The sequence below is a fragment of the Mus pahari genome, chromosome 14 (genome assembly GCF_900095145.1).
Source record: "Mus pahari chromosome 14, PAHARI_EIJ_v1.1, whole genome shotgun sequence".
Taxonomy (NCBI): domain Eukaryota; kingdom Metazoa; phylum Chordata; class Mammalia; order Rodentia; family Muridae; genus Mus; species Mus pahari.
The window spans coordinates 30,990,110-31,007,955 of NC_034603.1; the positions used below are offsets into that span (position 1 = coordinate 30,990,110).

At 46.3% G+C, this 17,846-nt stretch overlaps 1 protein-coding gene and 1 long non-coding RNA gene across 3 annotated transcripts in view; one reads left to right on the plus strand and one right to left on the minus strand.

Moving 5' to 3' along the window:
- Nucleotides 1–3,508, plus strand: part of Cdrt4 (CMT1A duplicated region transcript 4) — a 29,758-nt gene extending 26,250 nt beyond the window's left edge. The window contains exon 2 of one of the 2 annotated variants that reach the window (XM_021213971.1): nt 2,931–3,462. In XM_021213971.1, coding sequence (XP_021069630.1) covers nt 2,931–3,382 — 452 coding nt within the window. In that variant the 3' untranslated portion in view covers nt 3,383–3,462. Of the gene's footprint in view, nt 1–2,930 lie in introns of both variants that reach the window. The other variant, XM_029546540.1, reaches the window with a different exon arrangement.
- LOC110332662 lies at nt 794–17,554 on the minus strand. The gene is made up of 3 exons (XR_002381036.1): nt 17,349–17,554; nt 16,414–16,546; nt 794–1,551 (listed from the first exon to the last, which is right to left on the minus strand). It is a non-coding gene; the product is annotated as an uncharacterized LOC110332662 (long non-coding RNA).
- Between the last annotated feature and the right edge of the window lie 292 nt (nt 17,555–17,846).

The window sequence follows — 17,846 nt, forward strand, 5'->3', positions numbered from 1 at the left end:
CAGCTAGATAGGCCTATGAGGTTGCGAACCATTGACTGTGGTTCCCACCAAATCATCCACATTCATGAGCACATGGAACATTATGTCTTTCTGGTTTCAGCCTGTCTTCAGCCTATCCTTGGGGCCACTCTAAGTAAATCCTGGCAGTTGTCTGTCCATCTCTGCCACTTATGTCTCCAGCTGCAGGCTGAGAAGCTCAAGTCAGAGGGTGGGACCTTGCCATCCTTAAAGGAACCAGACAATACCTAGAGCCTCCAGGGTCTGCCCAGGACTCAGACTGTAAAGCCAGGGGACCTGAAAGCAGGACCCTGAAGAACTACTCATGGCAATCTAAGGAGCCGGAGCCAGGCCACACAGCAGGCATTAGGGCTCACCCAGTTCTCCTGTGAGGGACAGACCACAGGACTTAGGATCCCCAGGGTGGCTACTGATCACTTGTCAGATCAGCGTGAGGAGGCCCTGGCTTTCCAGTTTTCCCAAAGCCATTTGTATCTGTGATATAAAGAACACTGTAGCAATGAGAGAGAACTGGAGCCGAAGAATACAGGAGGAGTTGGGGGACGGGAAGAGGGGCCTGTTCTTGAGCTGGTAGAGAGCACAACGTGTTTTGCAGACTCCATGGATACTGCTTGCTGTGCCTCAGCCATGGTCACATAAATGTCTATCCTGTAAGGTCTTGGCACTTGCCTTGAGGATACAATGAGGGGACATGGAGAGGTGACATCCATAAGTCTTTCTTAATGAGAGGTGATGTCATGTGTCTTCTTCAGGCAGTGGAATACATGACCCTTGTAGGGATTTGGAGCCCTTCTTCAGCACATTCTTTATTGACAGATCTGTCCCGAGACAAACTCCAGCTTCTCAATGTCCCCAAGGCAACACAACTGTCAACAATAGTTCCTGTTCCCCAGGGGAATGTGTCCCAAGACACCCATGAAGGCCTGAAACAGTGGATAGCACTAAACTTTCTATCTCCTATGTATGAATATCCATGATGAAGTTTTATTCAAAGCTCGTTGAAATTACCAATAGTAATAATGATATAGTGTGATATGATAAAAGCACTAGTGAGTTATTTATTTCTGGAATGTTCTCCTTTATCTTTTCAGGTAACTGGAATCATGGAAAGTAACACAAGGGTTTAGGAGCTACCTCTCTTGACCACCAGTTACCATGTTTGTTTAAACTCAGGTTAGAGATGGCAAGATGAATTTGTTGAATTCTTCTGCCTCATAAACTCCCACTGAAATGACCTAAGACTATAAAACCGGGGAAAGGATTCACTACCAGAGAAAATGGGGGCAGTGCCAGATGCAGAGGAGGTGCTTGGCATTTCTGGAACACAGAGTACCACCGGGATGAGAGAAGGGCCTGCCATGCCCCTAACTCGAAACCTGCAAAGGGCCAAGCAAATGGGCAGGTAGACTTCTCACCAAGCTCCCCACTGTGGTCTCAGATGTCAAAACTTCTGAGCAGCAGCCACAGGAAGGAACTTGTTCAGTTCAGGCCCACCGTTAGAATGCTGTCCAAGCTTACCAGCTGCAATCCTGTCTGTTGAATAGAGAGAATGTCTGCGTCATAAGATGCAATAAAAGACTTGAGACAAGGTACGCATCTAGAGAAATAGCTGGGAATTAATAGCTGTCCTTTAACAATTACTGCCTGTCATAGACTACTAAGGTTCTGGAACAAATATATTGCTAATCTTCAAGGAAGCTTTCAGAAAATAGGCTCATTCTAACAAGGCAATGCCTCTAACGAGGCAACTGGAGTTCAGAAAGGGCAAGGCACTTGTTCAAGGTTCATCCTTTTTTGGGTATAGTAGACCCATGCTCTAAGTCCTAAACCTACTTTGCTAATGTTTCTGGTTTGGTTGGTTTTGTTTTGTTTTTGTTTATCTTGTTTTCTTTTGTTTTGGCAGTGTCTCATATATCTCAGGACAGACTTCAACTTCTGATTTTCCTGTCTTGACTAAGTTATACATTTAAGCCACCACACCTAGCTAACACTTCTCTTTTTAACAGTGCTGGGTCTCAAACACGGGCCTCACATATGCCGGGTGAACATTACACCAGTGAACTCTAGTCCTCTAAGCTATATTCTTCCAAGCTGTAATATATCATTAACAGTATGTATGCAGGTAGTTACAAATCCTTGAACGCAATCAATGGTACATCCAAAAACACTTAAAAAGCTTCCACTGTCTTTTACATAGTACAGTATAATAACCCGGCATATAGCTTTGGCCGTGTTAGGGTTTTCTTATGTACAGGTGATTTTGTAGCACAAGGGAGGATATGCTTAGTTTCCATAGAAACACTACATCTTGGGTTTCCTACTTAAAAAAAATTTAGAAACAGCCTATGTAGCTCAGGCTGCCCCCAAACTTGTAATCCACCTGCATCAGCCTCCTGAGTTATTGTATATAACAGGTACGAGCCTCCATGTCCAGCATACCTTTCACTAAAGAGCTTATGCATGCGTGGAGTTTGGTGACTGTAGGTGGAAACCCCTGGAGTGAACCTCCTGTGATTACTCAAGGATCCATGTTGCAGGCCTTCAGCAACTTCTAAGCAGTTCACTGAGGACAATAGAGTTTGGGCCTTAAGCCAACAATTGGATACAAACACTTGAAAGTGAGCCCACTCAGTTCCAAATCTCTCTCTCTCTCTCTCTCTCTCTCTCTCTCTCTCTCTCTCTCTCTCTCTCTCTCTCTCTCTCTCTCTCTCTCTCTCTCTCTCTCCATTCTGCTGCTCTTTAGTCTATATAGTCTGTAGAATATCATTCTGTTTATTATCTTGGGATTGGATTTTACTCCCACTAGATACCAGGGGAAGACTTCAAACTGTGGTCCCAGTCCCCTGGTGTTCTGTGGTAACGTGGATTACTGAGCATTCGAATGCTTCTAAACCACTGCATTTCTCTTCCAGCAAGACTCACGGAAAACATTGGACTCCCTCTGACACTGCTTGAAAAACACAACCCTTGGCCAGCCTATGTCACTTATATCTCCCCGGCAGTAACCCGAATCACCGAAAAAGGCTGGGCCAGGGATCTGGAGTACATTTATGCTGCTGAGAAAAACCGCAAGCCAATAAGAACCAGCAAACCTAGTGCCATGCAGCTGAAGAGGAGGAAGCCGTCCAAGCCCTCAGAACTCATGCTGAAAGATACCCTGTCAGAGACCATGCTATCCATGCGGGAATGCTCCACCACATTTGTGAGTCCCACATTTGTCCCAGAACCTGCACAACTCCAAATGGATGTCAGAGAGGGGCCCACATCAAACTACAACAAGATCATTTTCTCCAAGAGGCCTGCGATGAGGAAACTTCCGTTTGGCTTACTACAGACCAGCAAGGAGACACATACCAAAGTTTAGTGAAGAGCCCTGTAGCCATCGCCTGAAAATGACAACAGTGACTCTCCATTTGCTACAAATTACATCATGTCCTTGAAACTTGAAGTTGTTCTTATTTATACAGAGGTTGTCAGACAGAGACCTTATCAGAAAGTGGGCTGGGGAGGGTATTTGGATAGACAACCCCAACACTGGAGTCTGTTGAAGTGGGACAGCTATAGATTCTGAAGGTCTAACTATAGGCATGTTTGTCCACATCCAGACAGCAGACAGAAACCACAGCAGTTACTTTACCAGTCATAATTTAATAGGCTCTTTAACCAGGCAACTTAAGAGGGCAGAAAGGTGAAAGAAACCAGTTACCAACAGAGGTAGCCCCATGTGGGAAACCAGTTCTGTTCCTGGATGTATTGAGTGTTAGATGTTTGCAGGAGAGAGATATGGGGTGAAGCTCAGACTTCCTGAGGTGGGGACTGGGCATGCTCAGCTTGTACTGCTGCCGACTCAGTGCTGAGAAGAGCCCCCGAGAAGAGCCCCATGAGGGAACACATCCTCACCTCTGAGAAGGGGTCTCTGTTCACCTGGCACCGCTGGGACACATCTGTGAGGCTGGTTCCGTTGAGTGTTAGAAACTCAAAAACTGGATTCAAAATGGTCCTGGAAGGCATTGCCCCTGGCTGGCTGACAGAAAGGGATCTGAGGGAAGCTGGCAGAGGCAGAATGGAGTCAACAGAAGCCAACAGGATGCAGCTGGTCTCTTCATCCCCTCTAACCACGCCGACTCTTGCTAGTGTGTCCTCCGTGGACAGGGTTTCAGGGGCATAAGAAGACTTCCAGCCCCAACCTCTCCCAGGCATATGTAGCACAGAGGAGAGGATGATTTTTTTTTGAAGCCAACAGAAAATGAGCTCAGTAACCACCCGTGCGATGCTCCCTGACTGTGCTGGCACCTGAATCTGGCATTGGGCAGCTTTTTTTCTCCTTGGAGGTTGTGGTGGTTTGAATCTGCTTGGCCCAGGGAGTGGCACTATTAGGAGGTGTGGTCTTGTGGAGTAGGTGTGGTCTTGTTGGAGGAAGTGTGTCACTGTTGAGGTGGGCTTTGAGACCATCCTTCTAACTTCCTGGAAGTTGGTTTTTTTTCCTAGCTGCCTTCGGTATGAGAGATAGAACACTTGGCTCCTCCAGTGCCATGCCTGCCTGGACACTGCTACTCTTCCCGCCATAATGATAATGGACTGAACCTCTGAACCTATAAGCCAACCCTAATTAAATTTTGTCCCTTGTAAGAATTGCCTTGATCATGGTGTCTGTCCACAGCAGTAAAACCCTAAGAGTTTGGTCCCTGTAGTGGGGTATTGCTGTGATAGGCCCGGCCACGTTTTTCTTTGGAGGAATGTGAATATGAGGACTTTGGATTTGGAAAGCCATGGGATGCTTTAAGTGGGCCTTAATGGACCATCCTAGTAGGAATATGGAAGACGGTGGTGCTGAGAGTGGTTCGAACCGTGTAGGGCTGCTGGCCCAAGAGGCTTCAATGGAGAAGACTGTTAGTATGTGGCCTAGAGACTGTTTTTGTGATATTTTGGTGAAGAATATATCTGGGTTTTGTCATTGTCTGAAGAGTCTGCCTGAGGTGAAGAGACTTAGATGAATTGTTTTGGCATAGGAAGTCTCAAAACAGCCAGGTATAAATTCTGTTGTGTGGTTACTAAAGTTCACTCTTATGATGAGCATTTTAATGAAAAGGAACGAGCTGAGAAAGGAAAAATGTAAAATGTATGGTTGGAGTAATAAAAGAGCACTAGGATGTGAAATGGAGCTAAATCCTATGTTCAAGGTGATAAAGAGATTAAGGGAGTGATGGTCTCAGGGCAAGATCCCACCCAGCTAAATTTAGGTCCAAACATGGCGGTACACACCTTCGAAGAGACAGGCAAGCAGATCTCAGAGTTCAAGGCCAGTCTGGTATAGAGCAAGTTCCAAGTAGAGAAAAGCTTAAGTTCAGGCATGGTGGTACATGCCTGTGATTCCAACATTCAGGAGACAGCCATGCAGATCTCTAAGTTCAAGTTCAACCTATAGAGCAAGTTCTGGGACAGCCAAGCTTATAAGGGTTGTGAAGTAGTTGGAAAACAGAAAGCTGGTAACAGAACATGGGGTTTGGGGAGGTGGGGGGATGTTCTAGCCTCAGCAAGCAGCAAAACCCAGCAACTTTGGTCATGTGGTTCTGGATTTTGAGTCAAGAATAGAAGGGACTACTGGGATAATTGATGCTGGTTATATGGAACTAAGAAATTAGTGGTGATTAAGAAGAGACCAACATCACTGAGGTGCAATTTTCTGGGAAGTGTTCTCTAAAATCACAAAGAAGCTATGTACCAGAGATAACCAATGCTGTACCTTGTGCTGCAGTTGGACTTGGTCACGTGTAAGAATCACCCAGGTGGTACGGATTTTGAAGATATGAAGGAGTCATGGAGAGTAGCTGAGGCTTGGCACTGTGAGAGGTCAGGGAAGGCCATTGGTGAAGGTGCAGCCTCAGTTGCAGTTGACAGCCCAGGACTGAAGGGGTCATGCAAAGAAGTTGAGGTTTGGTACCACATGGAGAGCCTATGGGAGGCTATTGCCTAGTTGCAGCAGAAGACCATAGTGTATTGGAGAGGACAGTACCATGGGCTGATCAAGAACAGCAGCAGCAGTAGGGTGGAGCCAGCCAGAGCCTAGAGTGCTACAGAGGGCAGAGCTGGAGAAGTGACCCAAGCCCTTTGGAGGAGCCCAGAAAATCATATGTGGGTCCCAGACATTGGGATAAGAAGTTGTGAGGTTGAAGTTGACTTGGACCCCCCCCCCCCCCAAGATGTTAAAGATGCCAGATCTGTGGAATACTTGCCAAGAAAAGCTGCTATCAGAGAGTGGAACCAGCCCAGGAGAAAGAAGTTTGTTGTAGTTAGCAAAGATGAAAAAGGATATCTGAAGACTGCGTTGACATCAGCCATGGAGATTCAGAGTTTGGAGTTTGCCCAGCTGGTTTCCTGACTTGCTTTGGGGATTACAGTTAAGTGATTGGATGAATCTCAGAAAAGTTTTTGAACTTTGGACTTTTAACATGTTAAAACTCCAATAGACAATGGAGACTTGGGAAGTTGGACTAAATGTATTTTTTATTATGCTATGGCTTGGTATGTCCCCCATAGACTCATGTGTTTGAACATATCTATGGGGTCCAGGGAGTGGAGTGTGATGGTCTTAAATATGTCTTGTCCAGGGAGTGGCATTATCTGGAGATGACCTTATAGTAGGTGTGAACTTGTTGGAGGAAGTATGTCATTGTGGGGGTGGGCTTTAAGACCTTCCTCCTGGCTTCCTGGAAGTTGGTCTTCTACCTGTCTTTGGTATGAGATAGAACTCTCAGCTCCTCCAGTGCCATGCCTGCCTGGATGCTGCCATTTTTCCCCTCTATAATGATACTAGACTGAACCTCTGAACCTGTAATCTACTCCCAATTAAATGTTGTCCTTGTAAGAGTTGCCTTGGTCATGGTGTCTGTTCCAAACAGTAAAACCCTAACTAAGACAGAGGGCTTACTAAATGGTGTATGTGTACGGTGGTGGTGGTAGTGGTGGTGTGTGGTGTATGCATACGGTGGTGGTGGGTGGGTGCCTATGCTGAACAATGGAGGGTTCCTTTCCATTGCTTTTTTAAAAAAGTATTTTTTTTACTGTATTTATTTACTGTTTGTGTACATGTATAAGTGTGCCATGGTGAATGGGCCAATGGCTTATGCATGGCATACATTGGAGGTTTGAGGACAACTTGGGGAAGTCAGTCCCCTCTTCCCCTCGTGTGGGTCCTGGGGAGTGACCTCAGGTTGCCAAATTGACCAGTAAGCACCTTCACTCACTGAACCATCTTGCTGACTCTCTGTTGTACTTTGTTTTTGCATGAGGAACAGATCTGATGTGAGTAGGATTCAGTGAGTTCCTGGCTGGACACTAGCTGTTAATTAGATGGCAAGGTAGAAGTGACCCCGTCCATGTTCTACACTGGCTCCAAAGCCAGTGGATTCTCCTCAGTTACCAAGTCAACAGTCTCTGTCTTCAGGCATTGTCTTCTGTTTGGGGTTGTCTGCTAGCGTGGATGATGACCCTACAAATGTTTTTGTGTGTCTGCAAGGCAGTAGGTACCCTTCTCCTCCAGTACACCAGTGTAGTTACAAATGGCATTTTTTTCCATCGACGGTAAACATTTGGCATTACTCATGGAGACAGTTTTTCCTTCTCTGGCTCCTATGCAGTTCTGTCTGAACACCACTGTCAATTAGAAGTTCCCAATCCAGTCCCGTGTAAACATACGGTTAAAAAAAAAAACCATTGGCCGGTATGAGTTGTGCAAGGCCATAGGTATTTCTGGGTGGGTCTCAATAAGCATAGCTTCTGTCCTAGAGGCACACGATACATTCTAAGGAGGGTATTTATCGTAAGACTGTGATGCTGTGGTAAACACCTGTAGTTCAAGTAATCAGGGCTGGAGACTGAGGCAGAAGGGTGATGGACTACTTATTTAGTCCTGGCTCAAAACAAACAGAACAAATTAAAAAACAAAACAAAACAACCAAAACCAACCACCTCCTTTACCCCTTTATGGGCATTTCTGGCCATGGTATATCTGGGAATAAATGGATTAATGCTTCTTCTTGAACGTTCATGGGCATCTGAGGCTACTGTCTCCCAATGCCTTTAAGGGCAGAGAGATGTGGCAATTTGGATAGGTATATACAAGTATTGTTTTCTTTGTACTTGATACATTAAAAAAACCCAACCAACCAACCAACCAACCAACCAACCAACCAAACAAACAAACAAACAAACAAACAAATCAACTCTGTAGTAATCAATCCCAGCTAGCATGATTTAGAATAATTTAGTTCTCAGCCCAGTATAACAAAGTAGGTATGAGCCAGAGATACCATTCATACCTTCTACCCTCATGGAAAGGACCTGAATTTTGTCCAGGCAATGTCCTTAAGGAAGGAAACAAACAAAAACAAAGAAACAAACAAACAAAAACAACAAGTCCTTTTGAAATGGAGAACTCTCCTTAAGTCTAGGTTGGGACACTGGGGTCTGGCCATGTAGGGGCTTGAGCATCTCTTGCTATATTTCCAAGAAGAATTGTCCCAGAGGAGAGACTGCTGGGCAGGACTAGCTGGACACATAAGAAATTTGTTGGTTATTGGTTGCAAGACGATCCTTAGCCTCAGTGACTTACAGTGTGCAATGCTTTGATGTGTCAACTGGTTCAGACTTTCCCAAGGTCTACGGGGACATGGACCAATGGGTCCATCTCTCCAAAGGATGCTGTGACTAAAGTCCTGGAGGTCCTGGAGTACCAAGACGAAGAGGAAGAGATGTCTTTGAATTCACAGCCCACCAGCACACAGGTCCCATTCAGTACCCTAGGTGTAGCCCTGAAATCTCGAGGTCTAGGAAATCTCAGAGCATACCTGTTGGAACTAACTTTGTTCATCTCTGATGTTTCCAGAAATAAGCATGGAGCCTTTCCAGGACCCTGACATCCATCTGAAGCAGTCAGGGCATGCATGAAGTGGCATGTGGATTATTTCCATGCATGGAGTGGCATGAGGATTATTTCCATGTAACCTCATCTGCTTGTTCAAACCAGGGAGGTCTGGAGTATCTCCGGTTATGCTGAGCACAGTTAACGGCAATCCTGAAGAAGGACTGGCTTTCTTTGATGTCTCACAGTCTATAGCCACCTCTTATTCATCTCCTCTCTGTGTGGTGTGTTTTCCTTAACAGAGTTGGTGCAGTGGGTCTTGTTGCTTTTGTACTCTGTGTCGAATCAGAACGCACACTTTCTTAGCCTGTCTGCGTTGCTGGTAACTAAGGCCACATTCTGACACATTTCACTCAGATTTCATACAGATTCCTTGGCTTCCTGTGCACAATATGATAGTTACCATTTACAAATTCCAAAGGGGGGGGTGAGCAGACAGTTGACCTTTAACCTCCTCAAGCTGCTGATCAGTTTTGCTTTGGACATCAAGCAGTTCTGTGTTCTGGAGTTTCCTTAGCTGTGGCTTGGGGGGGACAACTTAATGGAGATTAGGCCTGCCCCAATGAAAAGAGGCTGCAAGAATCTTCAGGAAAACTTCCATTACAGAGGTTCTGGTATAGGTGTATACATTTGGGGGTTGCCCGAGCTCTCTAACTGGAACGGGAGATAGAAATGGGGCCTAAGCGGATGGAGTAGACACTTTGTGAGCCATGCCGAAGTGAGGTGAATGTAGCATGCCCAGTGTGTCTTTTTGTTTTTGCGGTCCAGTGTCCTTACTCAGGAGGGGTAATGTCACACAGTTATACAGCTTCCTCCTTTAGGATATGCGGAACACAGCAACCTCCTGAGCCAGAGGATTTCTGGGCCTTGCCAGGGATCCTTCAAGGTAGCTAAACAAACATGGGAAATAGAGGAGCCAGCATAGGGAAGAAACTGGCTCCCTGAACTGGAATCTCAATCAGTTGCTGACCATGCATCTGTGGAGATAAAGAACAAGGCATAAATGCCCTAGCCCTCCAGCCGCTCTCTGTGCGTGTGTCAGCAGCTGTAGCAAAGATTACAAAGTGTTCTCTAAGCTTTGTCCAAGCCAACCGGGCCTTCTGCACCACTTGGTTCTGGCTTTAAGTTAGTCCCCACCCACCCCTAGACTCTTAAGGAAACTCCATTTGTATGTACAGACCAAAGGGCACATTTTTAGAGCTTTCAAGTTATCTGTGGCAGATAGAGCACAGACTGAGAAAAGCCACAGAAGGGCTGTGGGGGAGGGGAAGGAGACATTTGATTGACGCTCAAAGCTGAGTTTCTATTTGTTGAAACACTTCTTCCTACTTCTTACCCCTCTCTGGCTCTTATCGCTCTTATCTGGGACCCAGGGCCTTAGCCAGCTACTCGGAAATCACAGGGTGACATTGCTAGATCTCTAGGGGGGAATGGTTGGGCTCTTGGGAAGAGCCACGAGGCAATATAGAACACCTGTATTGTGTCCGCACAGGGCTCTGACGCTTGGCACACATTGTAGGATGCTTGGCCATGTACTACAAACACGGAACAAGAGACAAATTAACTATGAAATTATGTTGCTTCCTGAAAGGTTACAGAACACACTTGGAATTTCATCACCCCTTATTCTATGCCACCCAACACTCTGTACCTCACTCTAAGCATGGCTGACTTCTCCATGTGGAGTTGCCTCCTGGTGGGTGCACAAACTGAGTGTAGGTGGTTTGACCTTAACTTTATATTCCAGAGGCAATGAAAATTCCCACCTCACCTCTGGCATTTCTAGGTGGTTCTTTTACTGACACATTCACTTCCTGTCTCCATTCAACCTTCCAGCGACCCAGAGTGACCCATTCTTTTCAGTAGAGAGAGGGACCTGAGATGTTGCAGGATTTCAGACAAGTTGGGAACTTGACTCCTGGCACTGTTTCTGCACATGGGCCAAGTGGGCAGATATTTTTTGCAGAGAACAGTCAGTTCGAAGCCAGCAGCAGCTGGAGAGAAGCTGGTCTGAGTGTGGCTGACTTTATTTACACTTTTTTTTTTTTTTTTTTTTTTTTTTTTTTGGTTTTTCAAGACAGGGTTTCTCTGTATAGCTCTGACTGTCCTGAAACTCACTCTGTAAACCAGGCTGGCCTCGAACTCAGAAATCCGCCTGCCTCTGCCTCCCGAGTGCTGGGATTAAAGGCGTGCGCCACCACGCCCGGCTTATTTACACTTTTGCACACTGGAACCTGTCCGTATCCACTTTATTCTTCAGAATCCTGGGACGAGCTTACTCTGGTAAGTGGGTGATAGCGGAAGGAAGAGAGCCTTGGTTGGTCCTCAGGTAGTTCAGCACTGAACTTGTGGGGTCACGTTTGAACTCAATACTTTCCCTACCCTCAGATCACCTCAAATTTGTATCGGTGACAGTCCTGCTGGGTTTGGTCTGTAATTGCTGAGCCCAGGGTATATTGTTCAGCAGCTTTACCTGAGACTCTTCTTTATGTGGTCAGCTTGCTCTGTGCCTGTGGCCCCGTAGGTATTGGACAAGTCCGGCCACATTCTCCTGTGTTCCCTGGAGTGTGGTATGCGTCCTGGGCCAGAATTGGTGCTCAAATATCGAGTAAGGAGTTTTTAAGAGCAAGCTCTAAGACTCAAAACAGAAAGTACCGGGAAGAGACTCCTTCAGTGACAAGAGGTTAGTAAACGCACACTTTTTTTGTAATTGGGAATAGGCTGCCTTGCCATCAACTTTACTCCTAGTCTTAATTCTATTATCTAAATAATAATAATGGACACCTTTTATGTACTTTTCCTTTTAGGGTACTGGGAAAACAGAAGGAACATGAGACACAAAGTCATAAAACACATGGTTAGTCTGTCCCTTTAAAAAGCCTTTCAAGCCTGCGTGAGGAGATTCCAAGCTTATTTTTCTTTCTCTAGCCTTTATCAGAAGGGACAGAATTTCACAGCCCTAATGTAGCATGCTGACAGGCATCCTGCAAATGCTCACCAAGTGCTTGCTTGTGCCAGGCAATGTGCCAGGGCCTTGGGTGGACATGGCAGACATGCGATTCTATTTTTGTGGTAGAGACACCGGACACGCATACCGTCCGGGCAGCGTAAGGAGTGCTTTGCAGAAGCAGGGGGCACTGTAAGAGTGGATTTGCTGAGGGCTCATGATCTCCCTTCCTCATGCAGAGGGGATGAAGGGAGGAGGCAGGATTAGTGTCAGGACAGCTGCTCATAAAAGAGAGTGAGGTCATGTCGAAGCTGCGGCCAAATTGAATTTTCGTGGCTGGGTGAGTTTTTAAAACTTTGCAGAGCTGTCTTCAGTTTATATTCAGCCCGGGTTTCCGTGTTTGTTTCTGTAGCACCATGGAGCTGATCCCTAGTTCGGGCTGGCTTTCAGTGACAGCATCTCCCTTTCTGGTCCTAGTGACAGCACAGAAGAAGTGCCAAGCATTTGCCCAGTTTGTCCCAGGGCTTACTCTCAGCCTGGTGTTCTGTCCTGGACAACTGGGCTGGGCAATGACAAAGGAGACCTTGAGGGCTCTTGAGCGTTCACCCCAGAACTGGGCAGGTGCCAGACCCCAGCCTCTAGCAGCCGCCAGATTCCAACCTCCATTTCCCTAGTTCTCTCATGCAGAAGTGCCAGTTCCAGCCTTCATGTCTTCTCCCCACTGCCTGCTTGCTTTTCCAGATCTCTGTAGTGAGGGCATGGGGTACATTTTAATCTTGACATTACTCTTTATTGTCATGGTTCTTTCCTCTTCCTCTGTCCCTTCTTCTCTTTCCTTTCTTCTTTCCCTTCCTCCTTATCTACTTCCTGCTTCCCCTTCCTTCCCTTTGCTCTTCTTTCATTGATCTCCATTGATGTGTGTGTGTGTGTGTGTGTGTGTGTGACTGATTGCAAAATAAAAAGATGCTGCTTGTAAGTAGCTGGTTTTCTTACAATCTGTGAAAATAGATTCTGACCTGTGCAAACTTGAGGAGGGCATGTTCTTTTCATATGCAGTTATCAAGAGTAGGAGCCTTCATCCCAAGGACAGTGGGAAATTCCCAAGCCCTTCTTGAAAAGTGCTGAGGGACGCTTGCATAGTCTACAAAATTGTCTCAATGGCCACTTGTCACCCTGGCTACCAGTATCATCCCAGAAAAAAAAAGAATTATCTTCCTTTACTTTGACATAGCCATTGGGGCTCTTGCAGACTCCCAAAGCATAGCGCTGTGTAGGGCATAAAAGCCAAACCTTGAAGGCTTGGGGAGAAGGGCAGCAGAATGCCAGTTGCTGCTAGGCAGGGTGACTTTCAGGGGGCCACAACCTAAGCTTGGTTTCTGTTCTATGCTGAAGGCCAACTCCACATTGAACATGGATCTCAGTACAACCATGTGAATTCTAAACCCTGCAGTGCTTCTGTTAATCTTAGAGATGTAGCCTCCTGCAGCCCACTTTCTCCTACCAATAGCTTCCTGATTCTCTACATCACAGACACAATGGCACTGGTAACACTGACACTTTATTTCCTCTGTTATGTCTAGTTCTGTGGCCGGAAAAGACAATGACAACATTCAGCAGGGTACTTCCTGCCTTGCCCCATCTAGCATAACAGAACAGCCAAGGCTTCCTATCAGCTGAGCAGAGCAAAGGACTCTAACCTGGTCCTCTATCTACTTTATATCACATCTAGATTATAAATATGACAATGTGAAGATTATGTAAATGTTACTCTTCTGTGTGGTTGGTGAATGATGACAAGAAGAAGCTCTGTGTGTTCAATACTTTTTAAAACGTTCTTTAAAAATATTGTCTATCAAGTTTGTTGACTCTGGACACAGTACCTATGGATATGGAGGATTCTGTTTATATGGAAGGACACACAATGTGTTTAACTTTCTCACTTGTTGCCAGTACTGAAGGACAGCTACTGAGGGAAACCTGCTCTGAGATTCAGAGACCTACAGAAACAACGCTACAACTCCCACAAGTAAAGGACACCATCCTCCCAGACCTCAGCCTTTCTCAGTTAGACACGTGATCTCACCACATAGGTGCTATGATCCTCCCAGCTCCAAGATCCCCACTCTGGATCCTCCTCAAGTTGGCAGATTACAGCCTCTCTGAAGAGGGCATGGTGCAGCCACCACCCAGGACACGTGCCCAGCAAGCAGCCATGGAATTCTGACCTGATTAGAAGCAGAACTCGCAGATATCAGTGTTGGCAGCTTCGGGGAAGCTCCATGCAGCTTGAAGCATAGTGAACTGGCAGATTTGGGCTGCAGGCCCATGTGGGTGTGGGTGTGGGTGTGGGCATGGAAGTCTCCCTGCTTGAAGTTCAGGACTGACAAGGGGGCTGGGTAAGGTGGATGGTGGGGCTCCTGAGGCAGGGCTCTAGTTGAGACGTATCTATTTCACATATCACTGTTTCGTATCAGAGTTCTGAATTGGACTGTACTAAATTAAGGCTTTTTGGTCATGAGCTGAAAATTGTTTCAATAAACATACACATTACAGTGACATGAAGTAGGTGATGAGTTGTTTAACCACCACATCTACAACTATGCCGGAACCTCTGAAAGGAGACACTTTCCTTTGGTGTGGAAGGGTAAGAAAGATTCTGTCTGGTGCATGTGCCCAGTGGAGACATTATACTTAGAAGAACAGCATTGCGGAGCTGGAGAGATGACTCAGCAGTTAATAGCATCAGATGCTCTTTGAGAATGCTCTTCCCAGCAGTCACATGGTGGCTTCCGATAGCAACCCTGGCTAGTAACTCTGCCAACTATGAGCTTCTCTCAGCTCAGTGTGTTGGCCACTATTTTGTAGCTGTGACAAAATAGCTTCACAAGCTTAGAGGAGAATGACTTTATTTCTGCCCATGGTTTCAGAGGTCTCAGTACACGGTGTGCTGGTTTCCTTGCTTCTCTGAGTCTGAAGAAGCTCATTAGTTACTTTGTGGTGGCCAAGAGTCAGAAAGAGGGAAGGGAAAGAGGCGAGAGGGACATTCTTCACAGGCACAGAGCAATCACTTACTCCTTTCAACCAGGCCAGTCAACTGTGAACGCATCAATAGCTTCACCTATTGATGAGCTGAGTCCCCCTCATGATCTCTGCAGCACTTGGGACAGGGGAACAAAGCCTTCAACAAAGGAGCCTTTGGGCACATTCCAGCTTCAGTCCATTACAGAACCACTGAGAGAAACCGCTACCATTGGAAACAGTGTTTAGCTGGTCTATGCTGGTACACACCTATAATTACAGCACATGAGAGGCAGAATCAGGCAGATCTCTGTCAAACCCAGCCTGGTCTACAGAGTGAGTTCCTGGACAGCCAGGACTACACGGAGAAACCCGTCTTGAAAAACAAATCAAACACAAAACAAAGAAGTAAAAGAAACAGTGTCTCTAAGTACCTCAACCTCAGTTGTTTGTTCTGAGGCTGTGGAAATGGAAGGCAGGTAGGAGGTAAGATCAGCTCATCTGAGGAACAGACTTGAACAACAAGTGAATATGCTTGCTGAAACAAAGAAACAGGTTGGGCATTGGCTCAGTCAGCAAAATGCCTGGGATGCAAGCACGGATCTCCAGGGACATGCGTCTTAAACCTCGGGGCTGGTTAGTGTGTGGATATTAGGACAGTTGGATCCTGGGAGCTCATTGGCTAGCCAGCCTAGCCCAGGGATGGGCTCTGGGTCTAATGAGAGAGGTCACAAAAACCGAAGTAGAGTTTTAGATAGCCCCTTCCCCATTGGACGGCTCCGCGTTGTTGTGTACATGGGCAGCACTCTGATTATTGACAACATAAAAGAAGAGATGTAGTTGGAAGGTTGATGGGGTCGGGGATACTAGTGGGCATTGGAGGGAGAGGTGATGCTAGATGGATATGATCAAAATATAAAAATATGAAAAATTCAAAGAATTTGAATCTCAAGAATATGAGAGATGCCTGCCTCTGGCCTCTATAGACACTGATACATGTGTGCACATGCACCCATGTGAACACACACACACACACACACACACACACACACACACACACACGCACGCGCATGCCCAGTAAATAGAATACAGAATCCCCAACCTGCCTCCCCTGAGCCATATTCAGCTTCCTAAAAGCTACCATCATTAATGGGTTGGCGTACATATTTTGGGATGTGCTCTTAGTCTATTTGCAGAACTTTAAGATCACCTCACACGTCCTTAGAGGTGAAAGCCCAACCAACGACCAGCCGGCCTCTCCACCTCTCTCGTACCTCTCTCAGCTCTCTGTCCGAGCCCCCATGACCTTGCTGAGCCTCACCCACACCTACAAGCTCCTTCCCCACGCTTGCCTACCTGCCCTCCTCCTTGCTGGCATCTCTCTCTCCAGCTGCCTGGTTCTCTTGCATACTCTCCACATCTCTGCCCATGTGTGCGGCTATTTCCTGAGTGTCTCTTCTAGGGTACCTACCTTCTTACTCCACACATCCCTCCCCCACCCCATACACACCTCTGTACCGTATGGCACAGCATAGATCCCACCTTCTGTTTGCCGTTGTTCTCCTTCACTGAATGAAGCTTTACCAAAGCAGAGGGTTTGTCTATTCTGTTCACTGCTGTGTCCGTAGTGTGTGGAACAGTGCCTGCCACATAGTGGTTGCTTAGTAAAGTGTAGACCCATGAACGCACACATGACCCTCACCCATCCACATACTAACATATTCTATAATACAGTGTCCTGCTCTTGCTTTTCCAAGCTCTCTGAAATCTCAGAACTTGTTGTTTGTTGAAAGTCATCTTATTCTTTCAAATGTCTGTTAAGGATATAATGGGGCTTGTGCTTTAACTATTAGTCCTCTTGATGATATTTCAGTTCCCTAGCCATCGTGAGCAGTGCTGTAGAGTACCCTAGGGCCTGCCTGGCCCTTTGGTTTATCATTTTTATCCTCCCCTTATTGTTTTGCTCATTAACATAATTGTCGTTTTGACCTTGGCTTGAACATGATGTCTACTTCTGATTCTGACCCCTGATCTGCCTGACAAGATGGGAAAAAAGCATGGCTGCAAGCCCCCACCACGGTGGCCAAAGTCACGACAGACACTAGGCTTTCCTTGCCATCACGGACTGGAACTGTCATACTGGAACTGTGTACCTGAATAAAACTTTCCTCTCTAATTGCTTCTGTTGGGTAATTTGTTACACTGAGGAGAAAAGAAACACAGAGAGTAGCAGCCCTCAATTGTCCCAGGCCACATCGCTGCTTGTGCTGAACTGCTGAACTGCTGAACTGGCAAAGTGGTTGCCTCTCCCTAGCATAGGGATGGTAGGAAGGGCCAGAATTTGAACTTTCCAGCTTAGATAGTAGTTTCAAAATACTATCTTTAAAAATAGGAAGGAAGAAAGAAGAAAAGAAGAAAACCTAAATCAGAAGAAAGAACTCTAACCTTCATTTTCTTGGTGATTGGCTGCTCAGGGTACACTGGATAGGCTGTGGGGCCACCCTGTGGCCCAAGCCAGAGCCTATCAACTTCCTTTAGCTTCTCTGCATTGTCCAGGCTTCCTGTGGCCCTTATGTGCAGTGGGAGGTTGGTATGAGGTTAATGTTTGGAGTGGGTGAGTGTAGGAAACAAAAGCAGATCTTTACACATTTGTCCTTCTCTGCTTCTTTCTTATAGAATCTTGAAGCGTCCACGGAAACAGGCTCCCATTGTGTGCCTCTGACCAGGGCCTTTTGAGCTGCTTTGAGAGGTTCTGGAAGTAAAACTTGGCTCCTTGGAGAAGCAACTACAAGAGAGCCTGACTCTCGGGAACGCTTACCAGGGAACCATTTGGGTCATGTGTTGGATGCCTGTGCCCTCCTCCAAACATCTCTGTGTTTGAATTCTGGTACCACAGGCACGACAGGTACTTAAACTTTGTTTCTTGTCCAGGATGTGCCCAGT